The sequence below is a fragment of the Antechinus flavipes genome, chromosome 6 (genome assembly GCF_016432865.1).
Source record: "Antechinus flavipes isolate AdamAnt ecotype Samford, QLD, Australia chromosome 6, AdamAnt_v2, whole genome shotgun sequence".
Taxonomy (NCBI): domain Eukaryota; kingdom Metazoa; phylum Chordata; class Mammalia; order Dasyuromorphia; family Dasyuridae; genus Antechinus; species Antechinus flavipes.
In genome coordinates, this window is record NC_067403.1 from 240,613,756 (window position 1) to 240,636,445 (window position 22,690).

At 44.1% G+C, this 22,690-nt stretch overlaps 1 protein-coding gene across 7 annotated transcripts in view; it reads right to left on the bottom strand.

Annotated features, from left to right (window-relative positions):
* Positions 1-22,690, bottom strand: part of AMBRA1 (autophagy and beclin 1 regulator 1) — a 175,419-nt gene that overhangs the window by 48,262 nt on the left and 104,467 nt on the right. For all 7 annotated transcript variants that reach the window (XM_051964139.1, XM_051964138.1, XM_051964135.1 and 4 more), the window contains one exon: positions 9,654-9,764. In XM_051964139.1, the coding sequence (XP_051820099.1) occupies positions 9,654-9,764 (111 nt within the window). The remainder of the gene's footprint in view (positions 1-9,653; positions 9,765-22,690) is intronic.

The following is a 22,690-nucleotide window of genomic DNA, read 5'->3' on the forward strand; positions in this document are numbered from 1 at the left end:
TATAATATCAACTTATATTTGGCTAGCATCACTGAACTTTTCCCCTTCTTTTTATTTTCTTTGCTATAAGGGTGGAGTGAGTGAGAGAGAGAGAGAGAAAGTGAGAAATGTGGTGCTGCAATAACAAGAAGATTATGTGATGATCAACTGTGATGGACTTGGCTCTTCTCAACAATGCAGTGATTCAAGGCAAATCCAATGGACCTGGGATGGAAAATGCTATCCACATCCAGAGAGAGAACTATGGAGATTGAATGTTGATCGGAGCACCCCCACCCCCTTTTTGGTCTGATTTCTCTTGCATAAGATGCCAAATATGGAAATATACTTAAAAGAAAGGCACAAATTTAACCTACATCAGATTGCTTGTTGTCTTGAGGAAGGAAGAGGTAAAGTAAGGGAGGGAGAATAATTTGGAACACAAAGCTTACAAAAATGAATGTTGATATTTAACATGTATAGGACTGCTTGCCATCTGGGGAAGGGGATAGAGGGAGGGAGGGGAAAAGTCGGAACAAAAGTGAGTGCAAGGGACAGTGTTGTAAAAAATTACCCAGGCATGGGTTCTGTCAATAAAAAGTTATAATTATTAAAAAAAAAAAAAAAAACAAATATTGAAAACTTTCATTATCTGTATTTGGAAAAATAAAATACTATTAAAAAATTTTTTTAAATGTAGCATTGTGTAAAAACAATTTTAGTGTCTTAGAGGACCATAATCTCAATAGAAGTTAACAGTGTGACACGGATTACATTAAGAGAGATAGAATCCATAGAGAAGTAAGTAATGACTTCCTTGTTCTCTGCTCTAGTCAGATCACATGTAGACTAACTGCTTTAAATTCTAGGTATCTTATTTTAGAACTAATACACTAAACTGCACTGAGAGGAGGACAACTATAAAGATGATGTGTTATGGCCTGAATTCAGGAAAGAACTGAGTTCAACCTCAGAGGTTCCCAACCAGGGCAAAGTACAATGGAACCATCGAGATAACTTTTATTAGTGAAACAAATAGGTTTTGTTTCTATTCTGTGTTTTTGTTGTTGTTTGTTTTGGCTGTCATATTCTAATTATTGCCTATATAGGTAATATTTGAAAAGTGCTTTGTCAACTGCAAATGTTAATTATGATGATGATGATGATGATGATGATGATGAAAGGAGTAGAAAACTATGTCTTATGTAATGGTAAACTTTTTAAAAATCCCTTTGTCCTTGCCTGATGATCCAATTCATAAAAGATATTTTTATATGGTTCTAAACCTAAGTCCCACGTGAATATCAGACTGCTATTGTACCTATTAATCATTCCTTAAAGTTAGTGAAAGTTAAGTCACGTTTTTAGGTCATGGAAGACTACAAATTTCTCCTTTTGGGGTGGGAGTAGGGAAGAAGAAATCTGTTGGTTAATCTTGCATATATGGATGACACCAGTCCTTGTCCAGTATTCCAGTTCAATGACCGTGCTTGTGTATGGCTAGGCCTCTAGTTCTGGGAATACACAGAAAACAGGGGCTGAAGCTTTGTGTAGGATAAAGCTTAAGTAGTTGAACCTAGAGTTGGTCTGTTTCTTTCTCAGTTAGTCATTATCCTCAGGATCCCTAAGCAGCATATTAGAAAAAACCAGTTAAGGAACGCTCAAGCCCTTAGGGTGAGAGGTATCTTCTGTATAAAAAGAATGCTGAGAGCCCCCACTGTTGTTGGCTTGCCACCTTGTTTACAAATCTGTTCCGAGAGATTTATGCTGCTGCCTTCAGCAGCTTTCCAAACCTGGGGAATGGTGGCTGTCTTCAAGCTTCAGATGGGCTGCCCATCCTGCCTGGCCCCAGTGTGCAAAGTTCCTGATGGATTTCTGCTGGATGAAAGTCTTAGAGCTGTCCAAAAGTGAAACGAGCTGACTCAAAAGGTAGCAGATGGTTTCTCATTGAAGGTGGATAACCATTTATTTATTTTTTTAATTATTAAAATTTTAATATGATTGTGTTATTACATTGTTCAAAAGTGATTTTTTAAAATTTTTTAAAATAACTTTTTATTGACAGAACTCATGCCAGGGTAATTTTTTACAGCATTATCCCTTGCACTCACTTCTGTTCCGATTTTTCCCCTCCCTCCCTCCACCCCCTCCCCCAGATGGCAAGCAGTCCTTTACATGTTAAATAGGTTACAGTATAGGATAACCATTTATTAGATTCTTCTTCAGGGACAGATTGGACTACATGAGCTCCACAACAGCCACTTTCTTACATTCTGGGATGAGAGAGCCTTCAAGAAAATAGAGGCTCACATCAATGGAAAGGATCAGCCACAAAGTGGATGTAAAAAAAGCCATATGCAGGTAAGCAGAAAGACTTCCATACCTAGTGGCAGATTCCAGGGTAAAGCAATCTTTCACTTAGCTTCAGAACTGCTGGAAAAGAAAAAACTGTATTCTTCTCACTATAAACATTTTACAACTCAGTTTATTGTTGCTATGAGCTCAGAGAGATGGATGGCAAATGATAGTGAAAAGAAAACTGTGACTAAGACAATGAGTTCTCTTAGGGCAAGGATAAGGGGGCGGGAGGCCAGGAACATGATGGTCTTAGAATGAAACAAGATGAAAATAGAGCAAAGCAGAAAAAGGGGACTGTAGTGAAAAATCTTTAAAAAAAATTCTCTTCTGGGCCCCAGGTCCCATTTGCAGAAAAAGAGTAAGTTCCTATTCTTCCTCCAAGCTAGATCCCACCCCGGAGACATTTCTGAAAGATCAAGAGCCTCACAGTCACTGTGAAGGCCAACAAGTACTGTTTCATAAGGATATATTTTAATGTCTAAAAAAAAAAAAAATCAAAAGTCAAGACAACCATCAAAAGCATGCTAAGTTTAGCCATAAAAGTGTTAAGAACTGGGCTCGGAAAGGATCTAGACTGCTTCGTTAATTAATGACTAATAATTATTAATACTTTATCCCTTTCCTTTCCTGCAGATTCACAAGTCACTTCTCTAGGGAGCACTAAAATCAGGAGTGGCAATGGATACAGTCTGGAAAGAGACTGGCAAGAAGTCTTGTCTAACTTTGGAAACACAGAGATTAGACAGACTGAGCATGCTACTTTAGTTACTTTTGATCAGACTGGGCTAACTTCAATCTGGACATAATTTAGTGCCAGCCCACAAGATGAAGTATTCTGAGGAAGGGAAGATAATCATTGGACAGAATGCTCTCACCCAATTATCCTGAATTGGTAAAGTTCCTGAACTTAAGAACTTTTCCTTTTATCTTTCGAGCTTTTTATTTAGAAACATGTGAGACATTTCCTAGAACTCACTTAAAAATAATTGCAAAAACTGTAAGTTATTATTTGACAAAGACGTATATGGAAGCGAGGCTTTTTCTACTGAATATTTTAAAAACCGGAGCAATATTACTTTAGATAAACGATTCAACTGACAGAAAATGCTGTGCTAAAGTTACAGAAATTTACAAAGCTATTACCCTCAAGCACTTCATAGTCTAGTAGCAGAGGCAATAAAACAGTGACATAAATAACTCTAAACCAAAACAGAATGCAGTGAATACTGAAAGGAGGCATTAAGGGCGAGGAGAGCTCAGAGAGAGGAGTCCTTTTCAGTTGGGAGAATCCTGGAGGGCTTGATAAAGAAGGTGGTCCATCAGCCAGATGGAGATGGGTAGCAGGTAAGGGAACCAAAAGAAGGAGGATGAGCACGAAGGTGGGAAGGTACACAACAGGGGAAGAACACAAATGCCAGCAAATGGAACGTAAATGCAGTAGACAGTACTAAGTGAGGCTTAGAGAGAGAAAGGAAGAATTGGAATAGGTTTTGTGGAGAAGATGACATCATGGGGGCTTTCAAGAAGAGGTAACAGAGGGAAAACAAATCAAGGCCCTCTGAAGGAGAGGGCTGTGATGGAGAGATTTCTGGGGCACATTCAGAATTAAAGGCAACAACGTCTATGCCCCCCACCAACTCCTCCCTTACAGAGAACTGAAGGTCAGAGAGGTTGAAGTTATTTGTCCAAGGTCACACAACAGTAACAAGTGAAAGTGGGGTCTGAATTCAAGTCTCCTGCCTACCAAGCCAGTGCTCTCCTTAGAAATAGGATCTAAGGGGAATGGGAGCCAGAGGACTCGGGCCAGGCTAATTTGTAGTCTGACAAGTTCTTTTGGAAATGACCTACAACAGACATCTCCATGATCCCCAATGCACTTTGTTTTGATCTGATATCCTATTCTGAAGACCACAGTGTGCCTGCTCCTAATTCTGGGAGGTTTATGAGAGAATTTGGCCAAAATCAATATGGTTCTGACCCAATGTTACATGGCCTGACTGCAGAGAGCCACTTAGCTGTCCAATAACCTGATGAATCTGTGATCTCGCTGATACAGGATGCCTCCCATAGTGCCGATTACATCCAATGGAACCGGCTGCATGGCCGTGGGCACTTCACGATCTCCCCGGTCTCAGTTTTGTTATTAGCAAAATGAGGTGGTGATGGACTAGAAGCATTCTCAAAGGCCCTTCCTGTTCTCAGCACAAGCTCCCATGGCCTTGGCCATGCTGGGTGACTCTTCCATGTGTCTCCGAAGTCTCCCCACAGAACTGACCCTGAGTCTTTCATTAGCTTCCCCAGACCAGTGGGCTGCGCTTGGGCTAGCCACAAGAGGTGCTGCTCTAGCCAAAGGAAGGGACTGACGTTGCGCGTCACCCGTGTGCCATCTGTGCACTTACTCTGCGGCGGCACCTCGATGCCCTTGGGTCACCGGCTTTTGTGGTTCTATCGTTCTTGGCACGACGGCACCTGGAAGGTGCTGGGGGTTAAACAGAGAGGCAGAGAGCGGCTGAGGCTCCCGAAGACCCTGACTCCCCAAATGTGATCCAAGCTTGCCTTCTATGCGGTTCTGGGGTCAGTCCGCTGTCCGACGGTGACCCCCATGGTGAAGAGGCACAACTCACGGGCGCTGAGGGGACCTGCTCGATCAGCACGAACACGCGGTCCGGTTCTAAAGGCAGGACTTCTGGCACTGATTGCGGCTAAGAAGCATGAATCCCTCCAGAAGTGCCATCCAGGCCCGTTTCCTCTCCTCTTTTGTGACTCATCAAAGCTAAATTCACAAAGCCCGAATGTCTCACAACTGCCTTTTCCTAATGGGGTTTATTTTGCGCATCTTCTTATCCCTGGGATGGGAAACTTCACATTGGCACTATAAATAGGCAGCACAGAAAAGAGTACTGACATTTCAGAGCACTGACATTGGCTTGGCGTGTTCCTTAATGTTTTTCCACATTTGGGCAGGGCTGATCACTTCAGAACAGCTCTTTTGCAAACAAGCTCACCTATCTGTGAAGAAGCCAGTTTCCACAGATGGGCTCGAAGAAGATGGAATGATTAAAGTTCTTCTATGGGGAATTCTCATAAATGTGGCAGGTACCTACTTTCAGCACGTTTTCCCTTTGCTTATATTTTCAGGATGTGTTGCTTACGATGGCCCTTTTCTACCCTGAGAAGGTCCTTGAACCTTGCCTAGGTTCCCGGCGCAGACGAAGCTCTTTAGTTTCCCCGATGCTCTGCATATTGCCCCGCTCCTCCTTACCTCTGACAGTCAGTCTTGTCAGGGGAGGAGAGCACTTCCAAGCCAAGTCCGGCAACAGGTTAAAAAGGGCTGCCGTGGCTTTGAGAAAATGGCTCTGACTACATCACTAATGATGAAGAATATCCTTCTGCACCAACATAAAAATGTTTGGACTGAAATGATGGTTCTGTGGGTCCTGGTGGAAGAGGGACCCAGCAAGCCACATCTGAAAATAGCCCACGAGCAGCTGGCCCGCAGGAAGAAGAGCTCTCCGCACCTTTCCTGGCACTGAGTGACCCAAACCACAGCAGAAGCTGCCCCAGGAAGCAGAGGGGAGGTAAATCTTCCCACTCCCATAAAAGATGCTACGTCCCAGACAGACGACGCTTCCTGATTGATGTTACCCTGGCCACTGGAAGAGGATGATTTCATAAGAAGCTAAATCAAACCACGCTAGTCCTGTAAAAGCCAACAGGAGGCTGAAACCAGCCCATAAAGGACAAGTTCTCTTTCTATTAAAGAGGTCTGACTAGAGATTCTCAGCCGGCTGCTTCCCCAATTTCAACATGGAAGGGGGAGGGCTAGCGTCATGCTGTTGGGTGTCCTTGCTAGGGCTGGTTGGGAGGCCTTTCTCTGGCTCTCTGGTGGTAGGCAGCCCAACAGAACACTAATCCCAGGACTACTCATTCTGTTGCACTGGAAGATTATTTCAGCAGTAAGCCAGAACCTTCAGCAGCGGCACTGCAGCAGAACAAGTTAGGACGGGAGTGATGAGGACACGGACCCTTGCAACTTTAGCTCTCTTCTGAATATTGCTGGCCTTGCTAAAAAAAAAAAAATTTTCTATCCCGAGGCAGCAGCCCCAGTCAATGTGCCATTAACAACTAAAGGGCAAATGGACGCAAGAAAAGGGGACAAGGGCAGTGACTTAGACAGCTGGGGATGAGAAAGGGAAGCAGTGGTCAAGAAATCAGTTCTGAGGAGCAGTTCCAGAAAGAACCAGGATCTTACAGGTAAGAACAGGAAGTCTCTTCCAGACTCTGAAATAATCTCCACATGACCATTCCTGAACAAGGAAAGGGAGAGGTCAGAAATACTGATGCTCAGAGGTGCAAAAGGTTCTTCTTCTTCCCATGGGTCCATAGATCACAGAGCAGCACACTGTACAAAGATCGGTTTGCAGCCTAGTGCTGGCTAGATAGGTGAGGCTGTGGAAGGGACTGGCCATTCCAGGGCTTTGCTCTGCAAATGCTTTAGAAACCCATCAGGAAGACCTGTGGGGGCTTAGGCCAGTAGGAGGTGCTTCCCTTTTGCTCCTCTCCAAGGGAGCAACAGATCAACAACATTTGTAAGAATCTTTCTTCAGGCAGACAAGCACCTTCTCCATCATCTTAATCTCATAGAACCGTAAGAGGCACCAAGAAGTTACAAGCCCCATCTAGTCAGGCCTTCTGGGATCTGAGGCTAGCTCAGTCTCCCAGCCACAAGTTAGCCCAAGGACAGAAGCCATCTCCTTATAAAATGGGCATTTTTCAAAGCAGGATAAAAAATCACCAAACAAATCAAAATAAATTCTTGCCCTGATGACAGTTTTCTCTCTCAGATATTCAAAAAGCCACAACAATGAGAATTTCAATGCTAAACTCTTACAAAGAAAAATTAGTCAGTGAAATAGAAAGGGTGGAGGTCTGGAGAAAATGTCCAGAATTAATCACACAAGCACCTCCATTTCACACTCAAAATGTTCAAAGAATGATCCGCCCCATAACCAGTGAGCCAACAACTCCACTGGAGAAAACTAAGGTTCTCAAAAATCAAATTTTGACAACTCAAACACATACAAGGGAAGAAAGGAAGATCCGTCTAAAGAGATGAAGCCCATCATGCAGGCTGCTTTCTGCTGCTTGAACAGATGGCCAAGAAGGACAGATGACCAAGGCCTTATAAAATAGTGCCACACAAACCTGGAAGACTGCTCAGAAAGCGCCTGAGAACAAGGCTAGGAACATGAAAGGTGTGTTAACAGGAAGAGATGACAAAGAAAACGTACAACTCCGCACCCTATTTTGTTTCCACTTTGATCAAGGAACTCAAACCCCAAACTGGTTAAGAGAGAAGTCCAAGTTCAAGGTTCCAGGTATCAGGACAAAAAGCCAGCCCTCAGTTACTTAATGGTAATGACATAAATCACAGGAAGCAGGAAAATCTTGAGGAGGTGATCACAGAACCACCTTCAAGAATTTTTAAGAAGTAAGGAAAAAAGGGATTTGGTGTCAGAAGGCTAGAGATGGGCAAATTTCCTTCACTATAAAGAGAAACTGGGAGAGAGGTGAATTCTAGAAACTATAGGTCTACAATTCAAAATCAATCCCTGGCAAAACTTCAGGGCTGAACGAAGAATATTGTGATTAATGAATCAGCCCTGTCCAATGGAAAAATCACAAGATGGAGAATCCAAGGTCGTGGAGTGGAAACCTGGCATTGCCATTTACCCCGCCCACCCCCTCCCCATGAACCTTAGGCAAGTCACTTTCTACACCCAAGAGGATTCTCCCAAGGTCCTTCCAACGCTGGAGCTATGATCTGGTAGGACCCACATTGTAGGCCCGGGATCCTGGCTCTGTCCGGATCAACATCTCAATGACTTGGCTGAAGAAACTGAAGGAGAATGACACATAGCCAACAAGCACAGTTAAGAAGTCAAATGAGAAAATTAATATTCACAGAGATCTTCAGCTTTTGGAAAGTTGGGCTGATGATAGGATTTGGAATTGCAATTTTACTGACATATGGAAATCCTAAGTAGAGAAATTCCCTCTACCAATGATGACTAATATCTTTTCCTGCCTAGAGCCCTGAGGATTTATCTTATAGAAGCCATATGTATCAGAGGTGGCACTTGAACCTAGATCCTTTGGGCTTCAAGAATAGCTCTCTATTCACTAAACCATCTTGCTTTTCTATAAGATGGCATTTAAAGAAATGAAATTTAACAGAGAAAAATATAAACCTTTACAGCTGGGCTAAAAAACCAACTTCAGAAGCATATGACAGTGAAGAATTCTTAAGAGTATTGCTAAGTGAAATCGCTACCAAAACAGCTGGTGAAACACTCATCTGGATTAATGGAAATATAATTATCCACATTAAAGGATGCAGCAGTACTAAACAGATCAGACCACACCTGGAGTATTGCTATCATATTATGAAGTGGATGCTGACAAAATGAAATGAATTCAGGAGGGCAAGCAAGATAATGAAAGGTCTGGAAATCACACGATATGAGTCTAGTTCAAGGAACTAGGAATGTTAATCCCACAAAGGGAAAAAAGAAGGAAGCTCATCAAATATGTTAAGGCTTGTATTTAGACTGTATAGGGCAGAAACAGTATCCATGGATAGAAATAAAAGTGAGGTGTATTTTATCACCATACAAGGAAGAATACACTTCTCCAGAAAAAAAAGAATTTGCCACATCATAAGGTAGTGAGTTCCCATTAGGGATACTCTGAAGGGGATGGGGAGAGGCAGGGTGAAGAGTGGGAAAAAGGTTGTCTAGATGAGCACTAAGATAACTTCTCTACCTAATATTCATGTTGGTCTGGGACCAAAAATCGGAGCCTTAACTAGATGCAGAGAACAAGCCCCAGACTCTTGAACACAAGCCATATTCAGTCCCTGAAGAAATCCTCCATACCCAGCTGGGAGGGCATTTGACTTTCATGTCCATTTCAATTCTCCATCTAGGGGTCACCCACTCAAAGAAACATAGCTCTCACTCATTCTCATTTTTGCCTTTCCCCCAACACACTTAGCTGGCTACTCTGTTTCCAAAGGAAATGAAAAACTTTTGGGGGGGACACTTTGTGATTCAGATTAAAATATAAACTGGTCAGTGGGAAAGAGTAGGTATTTCTCAGAGAAATCCCTAGTCAGATCTTTAAGAAAAAGTCACTTGGTAACCCGCACATTCAGAAACTAAGGTCCTATGTATGTATCTTTCTCATTCTATCTCTCCAGTGAAAGATCAGATACAATTACCCCCCTTTATCCCCCTAACTCTAAGCTGGCTTACCATTGCTGATTTCTGGCAGGTCGAACTTGGTAAAGTCCCACCACTGAAGCCGATAGGTGGTGTTGGCAATGTTACTGGCCACTGCAGACTGTCCATCCCCAATTACTGCCCCTGTGAAGGAAAAAGGGAACCATCGGTCAGTTTACTATAATGTTGAACAGGGAACATAATGAAATTTCATTAAGGTTTGTGAGGAAGAAGAAGAGAAGGGAAAAAATAAATAAATAAATAAATCGGAATAAAGGGAAATTAAGAATGAGGAAGATAATGGAATAGCTGTATCCTTCAAATAATGCACTGCCAAGAGCAAATGATTCACTTTTCCTAGTAAGATGCCACATGATAAAATTAACAGTCTAAATACATTAATGCAGGGTTATTAAATGTCCACAATATGTCACATATGACACAAAGAAAAGACATTACCTCTTCTCTCTGGGTTCAAAACAAGAAGAGATAGATGAGAAGAAATCCAAACACTGGGAAGGATGGGAAATTGGGAGGGGGGTGATGAAGGAGTTAGGGGTGGGTCAGTCCCAGCAGGATGGAGTCAAGAGCAACAAAGAGAAGTGAGCAAGCATTTCAGTTTCTGGTTATCTTTGGAAAAGGCAATGCTGTCTGAAAGAAGGCTTTTCCCCTTTTGTACATGGCCCTCTTCCCACTAAAGCACTCCAAAATGATGCTACCACTGGGAAAAGACAGCCAGCAAATAGCTGATTAGATTGGAAAAGATAGCCAAGAACAAACGAGATGATATTTGTTGATCTCTTTGGACCCCTGGCATCCAGCACAGCAGAAATTTATGAGTTTAGCTTTGCGGCATCAGAATATTTTTATTAAGGCAATATTTTATAATCCCCCCACGAGAATTTCCCTGAATTCCCATTCTCTTTTAATGTCTCATGGTTTAACTTCTCTGAGATATATATTTCCGTATGACACTTTTTTCCTTGGTAACCAATTAAATAAAAAATGGATTAAAAAACCGGGATGACACTCTAATTTGCAGTTGTATTTCATTTTCATGAACATGTCATTTTCTCCTCCTCCTCTTTTGGAGATACATTCCATAGACACCCGCCCCTCTGATTAGACATAGCCAAACCCTCCTGGGAGCAGAGAATAGATTCTAACAGCTCTCCAAATGGTACACTCTGCTGCCAGTCAGCTAGCTCTCCCTTAGGGAAATGGACAACACGAAGGCTTTCCTTATGTTTGGCACAAGTGGAGGCAGACCCGGAATCCTCGGTCACCCAGCCCTGTACCATGCCGGAAAGGCCTCTAAAGCTCATCTAGCCCAGCCCCTGATGTCTGAGAAACTGAGGTCCCAGAACTCCGGTGACTTAGCCAGGTGACCCCTGCTCTCAATAGCAGAGTCAGGATTTAAAGCTCAAGCTCATCCCAAACCACCTTATTTGTCATGGTGGATGGGCTGCTTTTACTACGCTTGCTATTTAACTATGTCCTCTTCATAAAATCAAGAGGCCACAGAAAGTGTCTGCCACTTAAGCCACTGTGAGAAGACACTTTTGGAGTTTGTTGTGCAGCTCTGAGAACTGATTTTCAGGAAGCTCCTTCCAGGAAGAGTAGCTTGGAGAGCATTTCTCCCTGTCCCAGTTATAATAACAAAAGGAAAGGGGTTAAGTATTTGAGGGGGTAAAGATCTCAAGTTAAAAACATATCTCCTGTTAAGGTATTTTTCATGGATTAGTTTTAAAAATCTTCCTCATAGCAAAACATTAAACCAACCAAAGTTTTCCCACGGACCAAGAAGGAAGACACAATTTGAGATACAATCTTGTCCTCAGCCTCAGGCAGAGCAGTGACAAGGCCTACTAAATCTAATTACTCTTAAGGCTTCTGGGGCTGATCACTCAACAGGCATAAACACCCTGTCTTCTTGTACTCCATAAAAATATCTAGCCATAATTCTTATTTAACTCGGTCCATTTTACTAGGTCCACTGGGCAAAAGGAAGACTTCCGTTTTCTAGGGAGTTTATGTCAAGAAAGGCAGTATGGCATCATGGAAAGGAGAAGACAAGGATTTGCATGCTGGCTTGGACCCTCATTAGCTCTGTGATTGCTGGCTTCTTGCAAAAAGCCAATTTTCATATTTCGTATTCATAATATGCACTCTGAGCCACCATTACGTGGCACAGTCACGTCTTCTCTCTAACACACATTGGTTGTGAGGCCCTGGAAAGTCCCTTAACCTCTTAGTGCTGTAGGCAACTCACAGAAGGGGGTCATCAATCTGCACTGGTGAAGGGAGTTGGTTCACTGGAAGTTCTTTGTATCAGTGAACTCCTATTTCTTAGCCCTTATTGCCAATTCTAGAATTATGAAACAGGCCAATTTTCCCAGGCATTCCAGGATCCTGAAAAAAATGAGCTTTTTCAGTTCCACTACTTGTTGTTGCTGAAGGGAAGGGAGAGGATGTCCAAGTATATGCAAAATCTGTACCCTCTAAGCCAGGTGTCAGATAATAGCTGTTACTTCTCCAGAGCCTCAGACTCCCCAAGATCGTTGCTTCTTTCAAATACATTTACTTGTAGTTCTTTTTTTTTCAGTTGTTACCATGAAAGCATATACTACAACCCAAACAGAATGGAAGGGGGGCAATTCACATATTCATGCAATTATCTACTACATGTGTAATACTGCTACGGGCTGGTGGGATTTAAAAGAAATACAATATAGAGTCCCTGCCATGTGGAAGCTTATAATCTCGGTGGATTAGACAGACAGACAGACAGACAGACACACACACACACCCCTATAAATACAATCCATTACTCTTTCATAATAATCATCTTACCTTTAACTCTAGAAGGGACATTATGTGTCTCACCTCCTAGGTAGAATATAAGCTCTATGAGAAGTCGTGACTTCTCTAAACCTTATATTTACTTAACATACCCAGAACATACTTAATAAAAAAATGAGGTGAAATTAACTGAATTGAGTAAGAAACAAATAGCAATAGAAACGTAAGAGACTATTAAAGATCTGCTGATAGTGATCCCAAGTAACTGAGTAGTTAAGTCCATCCTAAGCCAATTGTCTTAGAAGATAAGTCTTAACACCAAAGTAACATTCAGAGCAGATTTTTGTGAAAAAGCCCAACAGAGGCGATTTCCTTCCCCTAGAAGGGGTGCGCAAAAAAAGAGGGAAGCTGGTACTAGGAAGATCTCAGTGACACAAAACCGCAGAGGAAGGAGGCAGATGCTGGCAGCAGATCAGGGTACTGTTATCAGGTACTTGTCTGTTGACAGAGCTCTGGGTCAAGTTAGCTTGACCCTCAGCAACAGCATGCGAGAAATTTCCCTCTAGCCTTTAAAACAAAAAACCTTTAGCAGGTCTTTGACCTCTCAGATGAACACATAAGAATAATACCAAAAGAAACTTTTTGTGGGCTCATTCCCAAAAATCTTTACAAAGGAGTTAGAGAGCACCAGAGGTCCTAGAAGCCTATCTGGGAATTCTTAGTCTCTCAAATTTCTTTGAGCCCTAAAAGGTGATGAGCAGAATAAAGTTACATGAATACAGTGAAGCTTGCCTGAATTCTATATTATGATTCTGCCAAAAGTGATGTTGTTTATGAGATAATGGAAATTATCAATACATGACAGTTAAAAGTTACAGAAACATCCGTTAGCAAATTTCCATCTCCTAACTCTATTTACTAGATTACAGATTAGTGAGAAACCAGAAATCTTTCAAATCTATTGTTTAAATGAAAGGCTCCTAATCTGGGGCCTCTAACTATATTTCAATAGAAGTGGCTTCCCTTTGTATGTAATTTCATTTTATGCTTTCAAAAATACTGTTCTGAGAAGCGGTCCAAAGGCTTCATTAGACTGCCACAAAAGGATCTGTGAATGTTAAGAACTCCTAGTGTAAAGAATAACTAGTTCTAGTACTGTGATCACTGATAGGTAGATAAGGAAAGGCAAATATCAGCCCTTAAAGGAAAAACAAAAACCATTGGCCCAAATAGTGTTAAGAGTTTAAAAGAATCTGACTTTAAGAATGAAGTTGAGAGATTTAGATGAGCTCTTGTGAGACTTAGACACTGCATTCTCTGGGGTCCCCTAAGACTTTCTGCCCTTCCTTCCACTTTCCCCAAGAACAGCACAAGAAGAGCAGGATCTGCATGGGATGTGCCCTGGCCACAGTGACAGCCTGACACTCTTCCCCTCCACGGCATGCCAAGTGCAATTAGTACAGTAATGGCTCCTCTCTTGAGGTCTCAGGGCTAAGACATTGGAAAGAACAAATGATCACGAGAGTGAGGGAGAAACCCAAAGCCAAAGGTGTGATAATGAAAGAAGGAAGAACGGTGACAGAAAACAAGCTACTCATCTCTTGACCTGAGAAAAGCTTTCTAAGTCTTTACCTGACAAACTCTGGAAGCTCAGAAACCCATCTCCCAGTACCCAGTTGAGATGTGATGGGCTGCACCAAACCTCGAACTCAGCCCTGCGATGTTTTTTGGTTTACTTCTCTCGGATTTACCTCCTTTGATGCTTGGAAAGAAAAATTACAAACATTTTCCACCAGCACCTGGGGAGGAGCTCAGGGGATAAGGAGAGGCAAGGAGGAAGTAGAGGGGGGGAAAGAGTAGGGAAACGCAGAAGAGCACAGATCTAGGATATTATTCCACAAATGGTTTGGTGAAACGACTTAAGAACCAAGAGCCATTAGTAAATGTAGCAGTACACTCAGCTTTGGGAGTGAAGAAAGAGACAGGTGGTGATGAAGGGGGAAAGGAAAGGATTAAACTACATTCCCGGCCGTGCAAATCTGCTCTATTTGAAGCTGCCTTCACACATGACAGCTGCCTTTGACTAGGCTGCTGCTGGGAAGATGGAATGGGAACAGAAGCCTGGGGAAGGAATACTGATTGGGTTGAAAACACAATCATTAACCGTGCCTTCCATTTGACAACGTGCAAAGAGCTGGCTACTGGAGCTGTGACCGAATGGTCCAAAGAGAACAACCAATCAGTTTCATCAAAATCTTTCACAGGATCATACAGCAGACGCTTATGTGGACATAAGAGGAGGACAGATTGTGTGCCTATTTTTTTAAGCGTATATTTAAAATGGTGTCTTAGGAAAGGAAATGGCCCCCTTTCTCTTCCTGGATAGCAAACCTAAAATTTAGTTTGAGATTCTCCAGGCCAAAAAATCCCCGTAGTCATGCTCATTCACCAGCTCAAGCTGTTCCATGGGAGCTATGACAACACTGAGCCTGCCACCCAGGGCTGTGGGGACACATGAGCCTTTCCCCAGTTGGAGACTTTTTACTGAAATGGCCACAAAGCGAATGGATCAGATTTTTTTTTAAACTAAAAATAACTACATGCTTCTCTGGCCATATTTTTCTGAAGCAGTTTGAGCGCAGTGTGGTGGAGCCCAGTGGTTCTCCAGAGGGTGGCCCACAGAATCCCGGCGGTCTCTGAAACCCTTTCAGAGGGACTACAAATTCAAAATTAGTTTTGATTCTTAAAATGGTAAATGTCTATAAATATAAAGCACATAAACAAAAGCTCTTGGGACAGATCCTCAATAATTTTAATAGTATAAATATACTGAGAACAAAAACAGTTTGTGAACCACTGGTGTAGCAGATAAGTCAGGAAGCCATATACTGTGGTTGTGAGACACTGAACAAATCATTTAACCTCTGGATGGTCTTAAAAACTCTTGCACTACGTGAGCTGATCTGCAATGACGAAGGGAATTACCAGTTAGGGAGTACAGTACAGTGGAAAGAACACTGGGTTTGAGCTAGAAGGAAGAAAAGAAACTTACTAAATGGTTCCTAGATGACATGCACTGGGCTAAGCGCTTTACAAATATCTCATTTGAGCCTAATCATAATCCTACAAGACGGGTGCCATTATCATTCCTACTTTACAGATGAAGAAACTGAGGTAGACAGAGGGCGACAGAGCCTACCTAGGGTCACACGGCTACTAAATACATGAGACCAGATTTGACCCAAACTTGCCCTTGTGGCCTGTCAACTTGAGCCCTCAAGCAGTCAAAAGACCTGGCTCCAAAGCCCTCCCTGCTTTTAAATTGGGTATGTCCTTGATCGAGTCACCTCAGGTGTCTAGACCTCAGTTTCCCAAATATTTAGAAGAGTGGACTTGATGGCCTTTAAGGTCCTTTCCAGCCATAAATCTTTGACCCCATGAAACTACAGATCTAACAGAACAACTCAAGGAGCTTCACCTGAAGGTTATCAGCGACAAAGACACAGCTTTGATTCCTGGGTCAGAAGGGGCCCACCTGGTAGTTTGGGGCGAGCTCCCATGGGGATGTGTTGCAGGAGAGCACGCCATCCTTCCTGAATTCAGCTTCTGCGCCAGCTGGCCCTCAGGACCCCAAGGCAGAGAGCGCACTCCCAGAAGGATGCAGGCTCCCAGAGGGCAGGGGGCATTCTGTTGTGCCTTTCTATCCCCAGGCCACACATGGTGCCCCGCAGAAGGCACTTGGCAAAGGGGTGTTCAATATCCATCACATAACTATTACTTGGTGTATTAAGCAGGACTGCCTTCTTATCTGTCCTAAACTCACCCTGGTCAAGCATAGTAGCTAGCCTCTGATCCATGGGATTTACCCTCCAGCTGACACCGTGTCCTAATGGACGCTCACTTCCTTGTCCTCACACTGAAGCATCCAGCCCAACACCTTCACATCTTATTAGTAAAGGAAAGGTGCTTCCGAGGTCAAGGCTCTTGCCCAACATCCCAAAGATGGGAAGTTTCAGAGGCAGGCCTAGAACCTAAAAGCCAGAGATTTTGCCACTATTCCACTCTGATCCTTCCTATATTGATTTTTACAGACTTAAATATATTCAAAGTGTTAATGATTTTGTGGATTTCAATTAAGGTCCTCTCTGTTACTTACTTGTTGCATAAATACAATGACAAAGAGACTTTCTCCCAGAGTCTGTATTCTCATCTGTCAAATGTGGATAATAAGATGTCCTCTAATCATCTCTTTGGGGGAAGAAATTGCTTTAGCTGTAAAGAATACCTTTACCGGTCTTCGCTCGGCCTGTCACTCCAAGTTGGAGAGCCTCCACGTTATTAGCCATGGATCTATTATTGCGAGGATGAGATTTTATAGCTACATACTTATTAATAAATATTTACGTAATATATGTTGCCAGTAGTGTTCTCTTCTTCTTTATCATTAGATGGCGGCCTTTCTGTGGACCTGTTCTATCTTTGCGGAGCTTTGGCCCTGGGAGGCACAGATCACTTTGTAAAAGGGAGGCAGAAAGGTAGGAGATCAATAGCTGTGTGCATTTACATGTGCAGACACACACACCCCCCTTCACTGGCCAATCACGACTTGCTTTCTCCACAACTCTGTGCTGTGTGGGGTAACTTATCTTCAGGATGGAAACCGAGGCTCTGAGAGTGACCCGTCCGGGGTCCCGAGGACAATGTCAGAGCCTGAAATCAACCTTTGGCCTCAACTTCAAATCTAGTTAACTTTTCGTTACACCTTGTGGCCTTCCCCATTTTATACCCAAAGATGAGTTTAACTCAAAGTAAAAATGCCACAGACAAGACAGCTCTCCCTAGAGAAAAGAAGTGGCGTTCCTCATTCTGACTCCCCACAGCCAAAAGCTGAGCCGTCTTCGCCCTCCCCTGGGGCTAAGCCAGAGTGAGGAAGATACAGGGAGCCTGAGAAAAACCTGGCGTGGGGCTGGCTACCTGGTACCCCAGGTTTTAGCGAAAGCCCAACCTCCCCCCATGGTGCCGTGTCACAGTGCAGAAGGGCTCTGACGAAGCTGACTGGTGTCTGGGTTCTGACCAGGCCTGGACTGTTTGATCACAATGTCGCCGGCAAGGAAGTGAAACAACAAGCGGCTCCGTTAGGAATGTAACTTTAATGTAGTTTACCAGCGCTACCTCAGGATGTTCCCAGCTCCTCCAGAGTCATTGCTGGCACATCCAGGAATTTCGGAAAGGACCCGTGTCCAGGAGGAACGGGGGGTGGGGGTGGGAGGGGTGCCATGCAAAGAGCCAGCAAAGAACACAGCCAGGTTCCTAAATGCCTCATCACTTATCTGCCCAAAGGAGACGGACCAAGCCCGGCCCTCCCCAGGGTAGCTTCCTGCTCAGAAGCAGGGGCTCCAAGGGCCCCGTTGGCTCTACTAATCAGCACTTATGTGACCCCGGACAAATCGCCTTCCTGGGACTCGGTTTTCTCACCAGAAAAATGAGCAATTTGGACAGGGCTTGGACTCCAAGGTGCCCGTCCAGCTGCTAGTCCTGGGCAGTGTCGGGGGGCGCTGCGCTGAGTCTCACAGCCCTCCACAGAGGGCACCTGAGACACGATAGGCTAAGCATTCACTTGGGCAAGCATTCCCAGCCATGAATAAAGGATGAGTTCAGAGCTGTATCGATCTCTTCCCTGAAAGTACAGAGGCCTCTGAAATGGATAGGATCCTTATGTACAGTAGGACAAAAGCAGAGGTCATGAAACAGGGCAGCAAGGCGGAGTGGAAAGAGCCCTACGCTGGAGGTCTGAGGTCCCGACGTCAGCACGGGTTCTGATGGGGGAGCGCTCCGGCCCACCTCACCAGGCCATTTGCCGCACATGTGTCTTCCACCCCCCCCCCCACCCAAATGTGTTGTCTCCTCCATTAGACTGTAAGCTGTCTTGTACCTGTATCCCCACCTTTGGCACGTCTATCTCCATCTGGCTACATGTAATCTCACTGCTACCTAATGTAGCCACCAGCTACCTACCTTATCTACCTATGTTACTTACACAGTCCTGTGAAGCTTTGGGCAAATCATTTTACCTTTTAGGGCTTCAGTTTTTTCTTAAAATGAGGGGTAAAGCTGATGATTTCCATACTTCCTTACAGAGATCCTTGCACCAAAAGTCCCCAACAGCTCCGTGCTACTGACAATATCCCCTGCAGCTGGGGCTCACGCACCCCAAACCCCACTAGTGTTAGGGAAACTGACCTACCTCACGTGCCCATCCCACACACCCGACTTCCTTCAACATACACGTTCTAATAAGAAATCACCTTCTCCGACACTAATGAAGTAAAATGGGACGTGCAATTACGAAAGAACATTCAGTTACAAATAAATGACTATCATTACATTCCTTCTACTCACAAAACTGTTCACGACAAAAACAAATAAGCTCACCAGAATGCATATTACTCAAAAGCTCATTAGGAACAAGGTGGGTTCAAAACTGAGAGGTGTTTTTTTTTTTTTTTTAAGAGGGGAAACTGAGGTGGGAGGAAAGGGAGACATCCCTAATGGGCAAGGCTTTCATCTGACAAAAGACATGAAGGTGGATGAGCATTTAGAATTACTTTAATTCCCACCTCCCCCTAACCTTCATTTGCTATATTTGGATCCCAGTACTTCTGAGAGGAGAATACTATGACTCGCTCAAATGGGCTCACAGATGAGGTCAGGTAAGATTCCTTCTGACGGTCGGGAGTGGGGAACACTGGGGACAGGGGGTGCTCACTGTTCAGCCCCCCGGAGATGAGAGAAGGGAGGAGAGAGATGTGAGCACTTAAATCGCTCTCACCAGTCACATGACATAAACTGTTATGACTTCTGGAGCTCTGGTTGCCTGGTGGAAACTTGAGGGATCCCACAGAGCACGACCAGAGGGTCCTGGGCTTGTCAACGGCAGGAGAGAAACAAGCTTCACTGCTGCAATGAGGATGCAGATTTTAAAAGCCTCAAATCTGCAAGGAGGGGAAATGGAAATGTGCTGAACGTGGGTTTGACTGGCAGCTTTCCTCGTCTGTCGATCACAAGGTAATAAACACTGGGAGATGGCAGAAAAGAAGATAAATGCTTTCAGCAGCGCTATTCCCCACCCTCCCCTCCTCTTCCGCCCCCACTCAGCACATGACAAGAGAGTTAAGCAAGAAAATAAATCAGCTTCTTAACCAACTCTTTTGTTAAAAACTTTTCTTACAGGCCACCTACACGTGAATTACTGCTCTATGAGCCTACATTCTCCTTAGGGGGCCCACCATGGAAAGGGGGAAGGGGTGCTAGTCAAATCAGCACCTGCACACTTCTGGATAGAGCTCCAAGCAGGAGCCAGGAGCTGGGCCTAAAAACAAGGGGAAAAGGACAGCTCTGAGCGACGGTGGCCCAGGCTCACAACAACCAGCCCCAAGCTCCAAATCAAAACCGGCCCTGAGCCGGATGCACAAGCCCTCAGGAAGATCACAATTCCTGGCACTGGAAGGGGCCTTACTCCTTTCACTTGAGAGCTAAAGAGTGGAAGGGACTCTCTGTGAATCCTCCTTATACAGAGAAGAAGTAGCCACGAGGGGATCTCAATAGAGGCACTCGACGCCAGCTTCATGATTCATTCTACTCCCTCCAGGAGGGGCAAGGGGGCAGACCAGCCTGATGCCGGCATCAGTCTGCCATGGGATTACCACCAGACTGGGGTTCCTTAAGGGTACCAGGACTGGCCTTTGAGGATCAAGAGGAAAGATCCTCATGGGCTTCAGGGGAGAGAATAAAACTACAGTTTCAGGGCTGGGAGAAATTTAGGACATGATCTAATAGAATCCACTCACTGCACAGATGGGAAAATGGAAGTTCAGAGATGGAGGTGAATTGTCTAAGTAAACAGCAGAGCAAAGATGCCGAGCCAAATTCACTGATGCTCCACTTGGAGAACCTTTCTCATTACAGGAGAAGTGGACATTGGGCAAGGCTGGGGAAAAGCTGAGGTGTCCTATGCTCATTCAGCAGACGGCAGCTGCCATTATTAATCCATATCCCATTGGCAACCAAGGAAAAGTCCACTCAACTGTAGAACTTTCTGGCTTCCCACAATCGCAGCTAAGATTCATGGTGGAAGGCAATGAAGCCAGTAATTGAGGAAGGCCGGACAATGTCTCCTGAAGCATAACTATTTCCCTGCAGCAGATGAATGAACCAAAATCCCACCTCAATCTTGCCAGGCTACAGCCTGAGAACCTCGATGAGATGATTTTGCCCCATCTAACTAATCCAGCCCCTTTCTGCTGCCACGCAGGTTGCTCCCCTCCTCCTAATCCACTCCCTTCACAAAGACGCAGCTGCTCACGTGGGGGACGGGGGCAGGTCTCCTGAGGGACATGTCCCTGGTGGGCAAGTGAACACGCAAGCCAGGTTCTGCAAAGGACCCCAAAATGAGGGCTCTGGGGCAGAGAAAGGCTGAGTAAGGGCTGAGGAGAAATAGTTTCTAATTATTCAGTTTAGAGACTAAGGCCAGGCACACTTCAGAAGCACAACCAACGAGCCACATGGACAGGGACGTTCATAGGATGTCTCATCAAGTGGGAGAACAATTCTGCTCGGCCTTCCCATCCTTGAACGACCAATCCCGTTTCATCCCAAGGCATTCTTGGACGAAAGAGCAGCCATCACTGCTTCTTCATACATCTATGAAGGCTGCTCAGTGGGGTGTGCGAGCAAGGGACACCTCCTCATACATGCTCCAACACACGCTCTGGGAAGAGCACGTGGACCCCAGGTGTTTGCACAGGTTCTCAGTGGGTCTCCTGTCCTTCATCTCAGGTAGCTGGGAGCAGAGTCCATTTCTCACGTTCTTTGTGCCCTCTCAGAGCCAGAATGGCAATTACAGAGGCCAGGAAGCATTCCATGCGTGCCCACAAAAATGACTGATGGGAATATCTAGGAATGCCATTCCTCCCCCTGACACATAACACTACTTCTTGTACATCCAAGCAAAGGTTTTTAAGCATTAAAATTAGACACCCTTGTTTTTCGTGAGAAGTAGACATTTCAGCGCCCCTCTGTTACATATGTAAAGAAAAGAGCCTAGTGAGGTTAAAGAGCTCTAAATGACCAGGGAAAACTAGCCAACACCAAACGTGGAATGGAATCAGATATCACCTATAGTGCCAAATAAACCATATTGACATGACTTTGGAGTTTGCTCCTTTAAATGTTCAAAAGTGCACAAGTTGGATGGCTAATCAAGGCTTTCATTTTGTGAATGAGGCTATGGATGCTCATGTTAATTGGCTGATGACTCTAATAAGAAAGAATTAGGATTCAAACCATTCAAATGCAGAAGTTTTGATGTACCAAACTGCTTTCCCATGATGCTTCAGTCTTGTCCAATCTGGTGCGGAGTGAGGTCACCAGGTTAATGAAAATTAAATCCCCTGAGGCTCAAGAGTCTATTCTAAACTTCTGAGATTCAGCAGAGATAATATTCAGTTCATGTGAGAGTCAACATCAAGATAGCCAACCTTCATGTTGGCCAAAGAAGCATGTGCTTTAAGTTTGGGTTACTCTAGTTTTTCCTGCAAAATCTGAACAAAGGAAGCAGCAGACTTTTCAGAGCCAGGACACAAGCAGGAATCCCACAGCCACCATCTTCCTGGCTTCCTACTAAAAATCAAATACTCAAGCAGATGCCTAGCCTGCAGCTTGTTTCATGCATGTTGCCTTAATACTTTACGGACATCTTACCTTGAAGAAGGGCTTATTGTTTATGTTAGGTCAGATGATGCTCTGAAAAAGCCCGTGGCAAACAAGTAGCTGGCAAAAAGAGGGTTTTCTTAAAGGAAAGGAAAAAGACGTTAAGATCTGTCTGAATTGTTTGTGTGTACTGTATGGAAAAGGCAGGCCCCACTGCTTCTGCGGGCTCACATAAGGCAGCCAGACAGAAGGCAGTCATTCCTACTTCTCAGGTAAACATGGTGGTCACTAGAGTTAAAGGTTCTCCCTTCCGTGATACTTGCTGACAAATACAAAATGCTTGCAGGTAGCATCACGCCACAGTCCCATGTCCTGTACTCACTCAATATAAAGTGTCTCCTTAGTGCTGGAAGGTTCATGATGCATATCAGTCGTGATCATACCTACCAGCTGAAACTCTCCTGCCTGGAAAGTCCTGTGTAATCTGGCCCCATCATTTTTATTCCTCCTTCCCCGTAGTCTATATTCCAGTAAAATTGGATGTATTTTGAATACATATT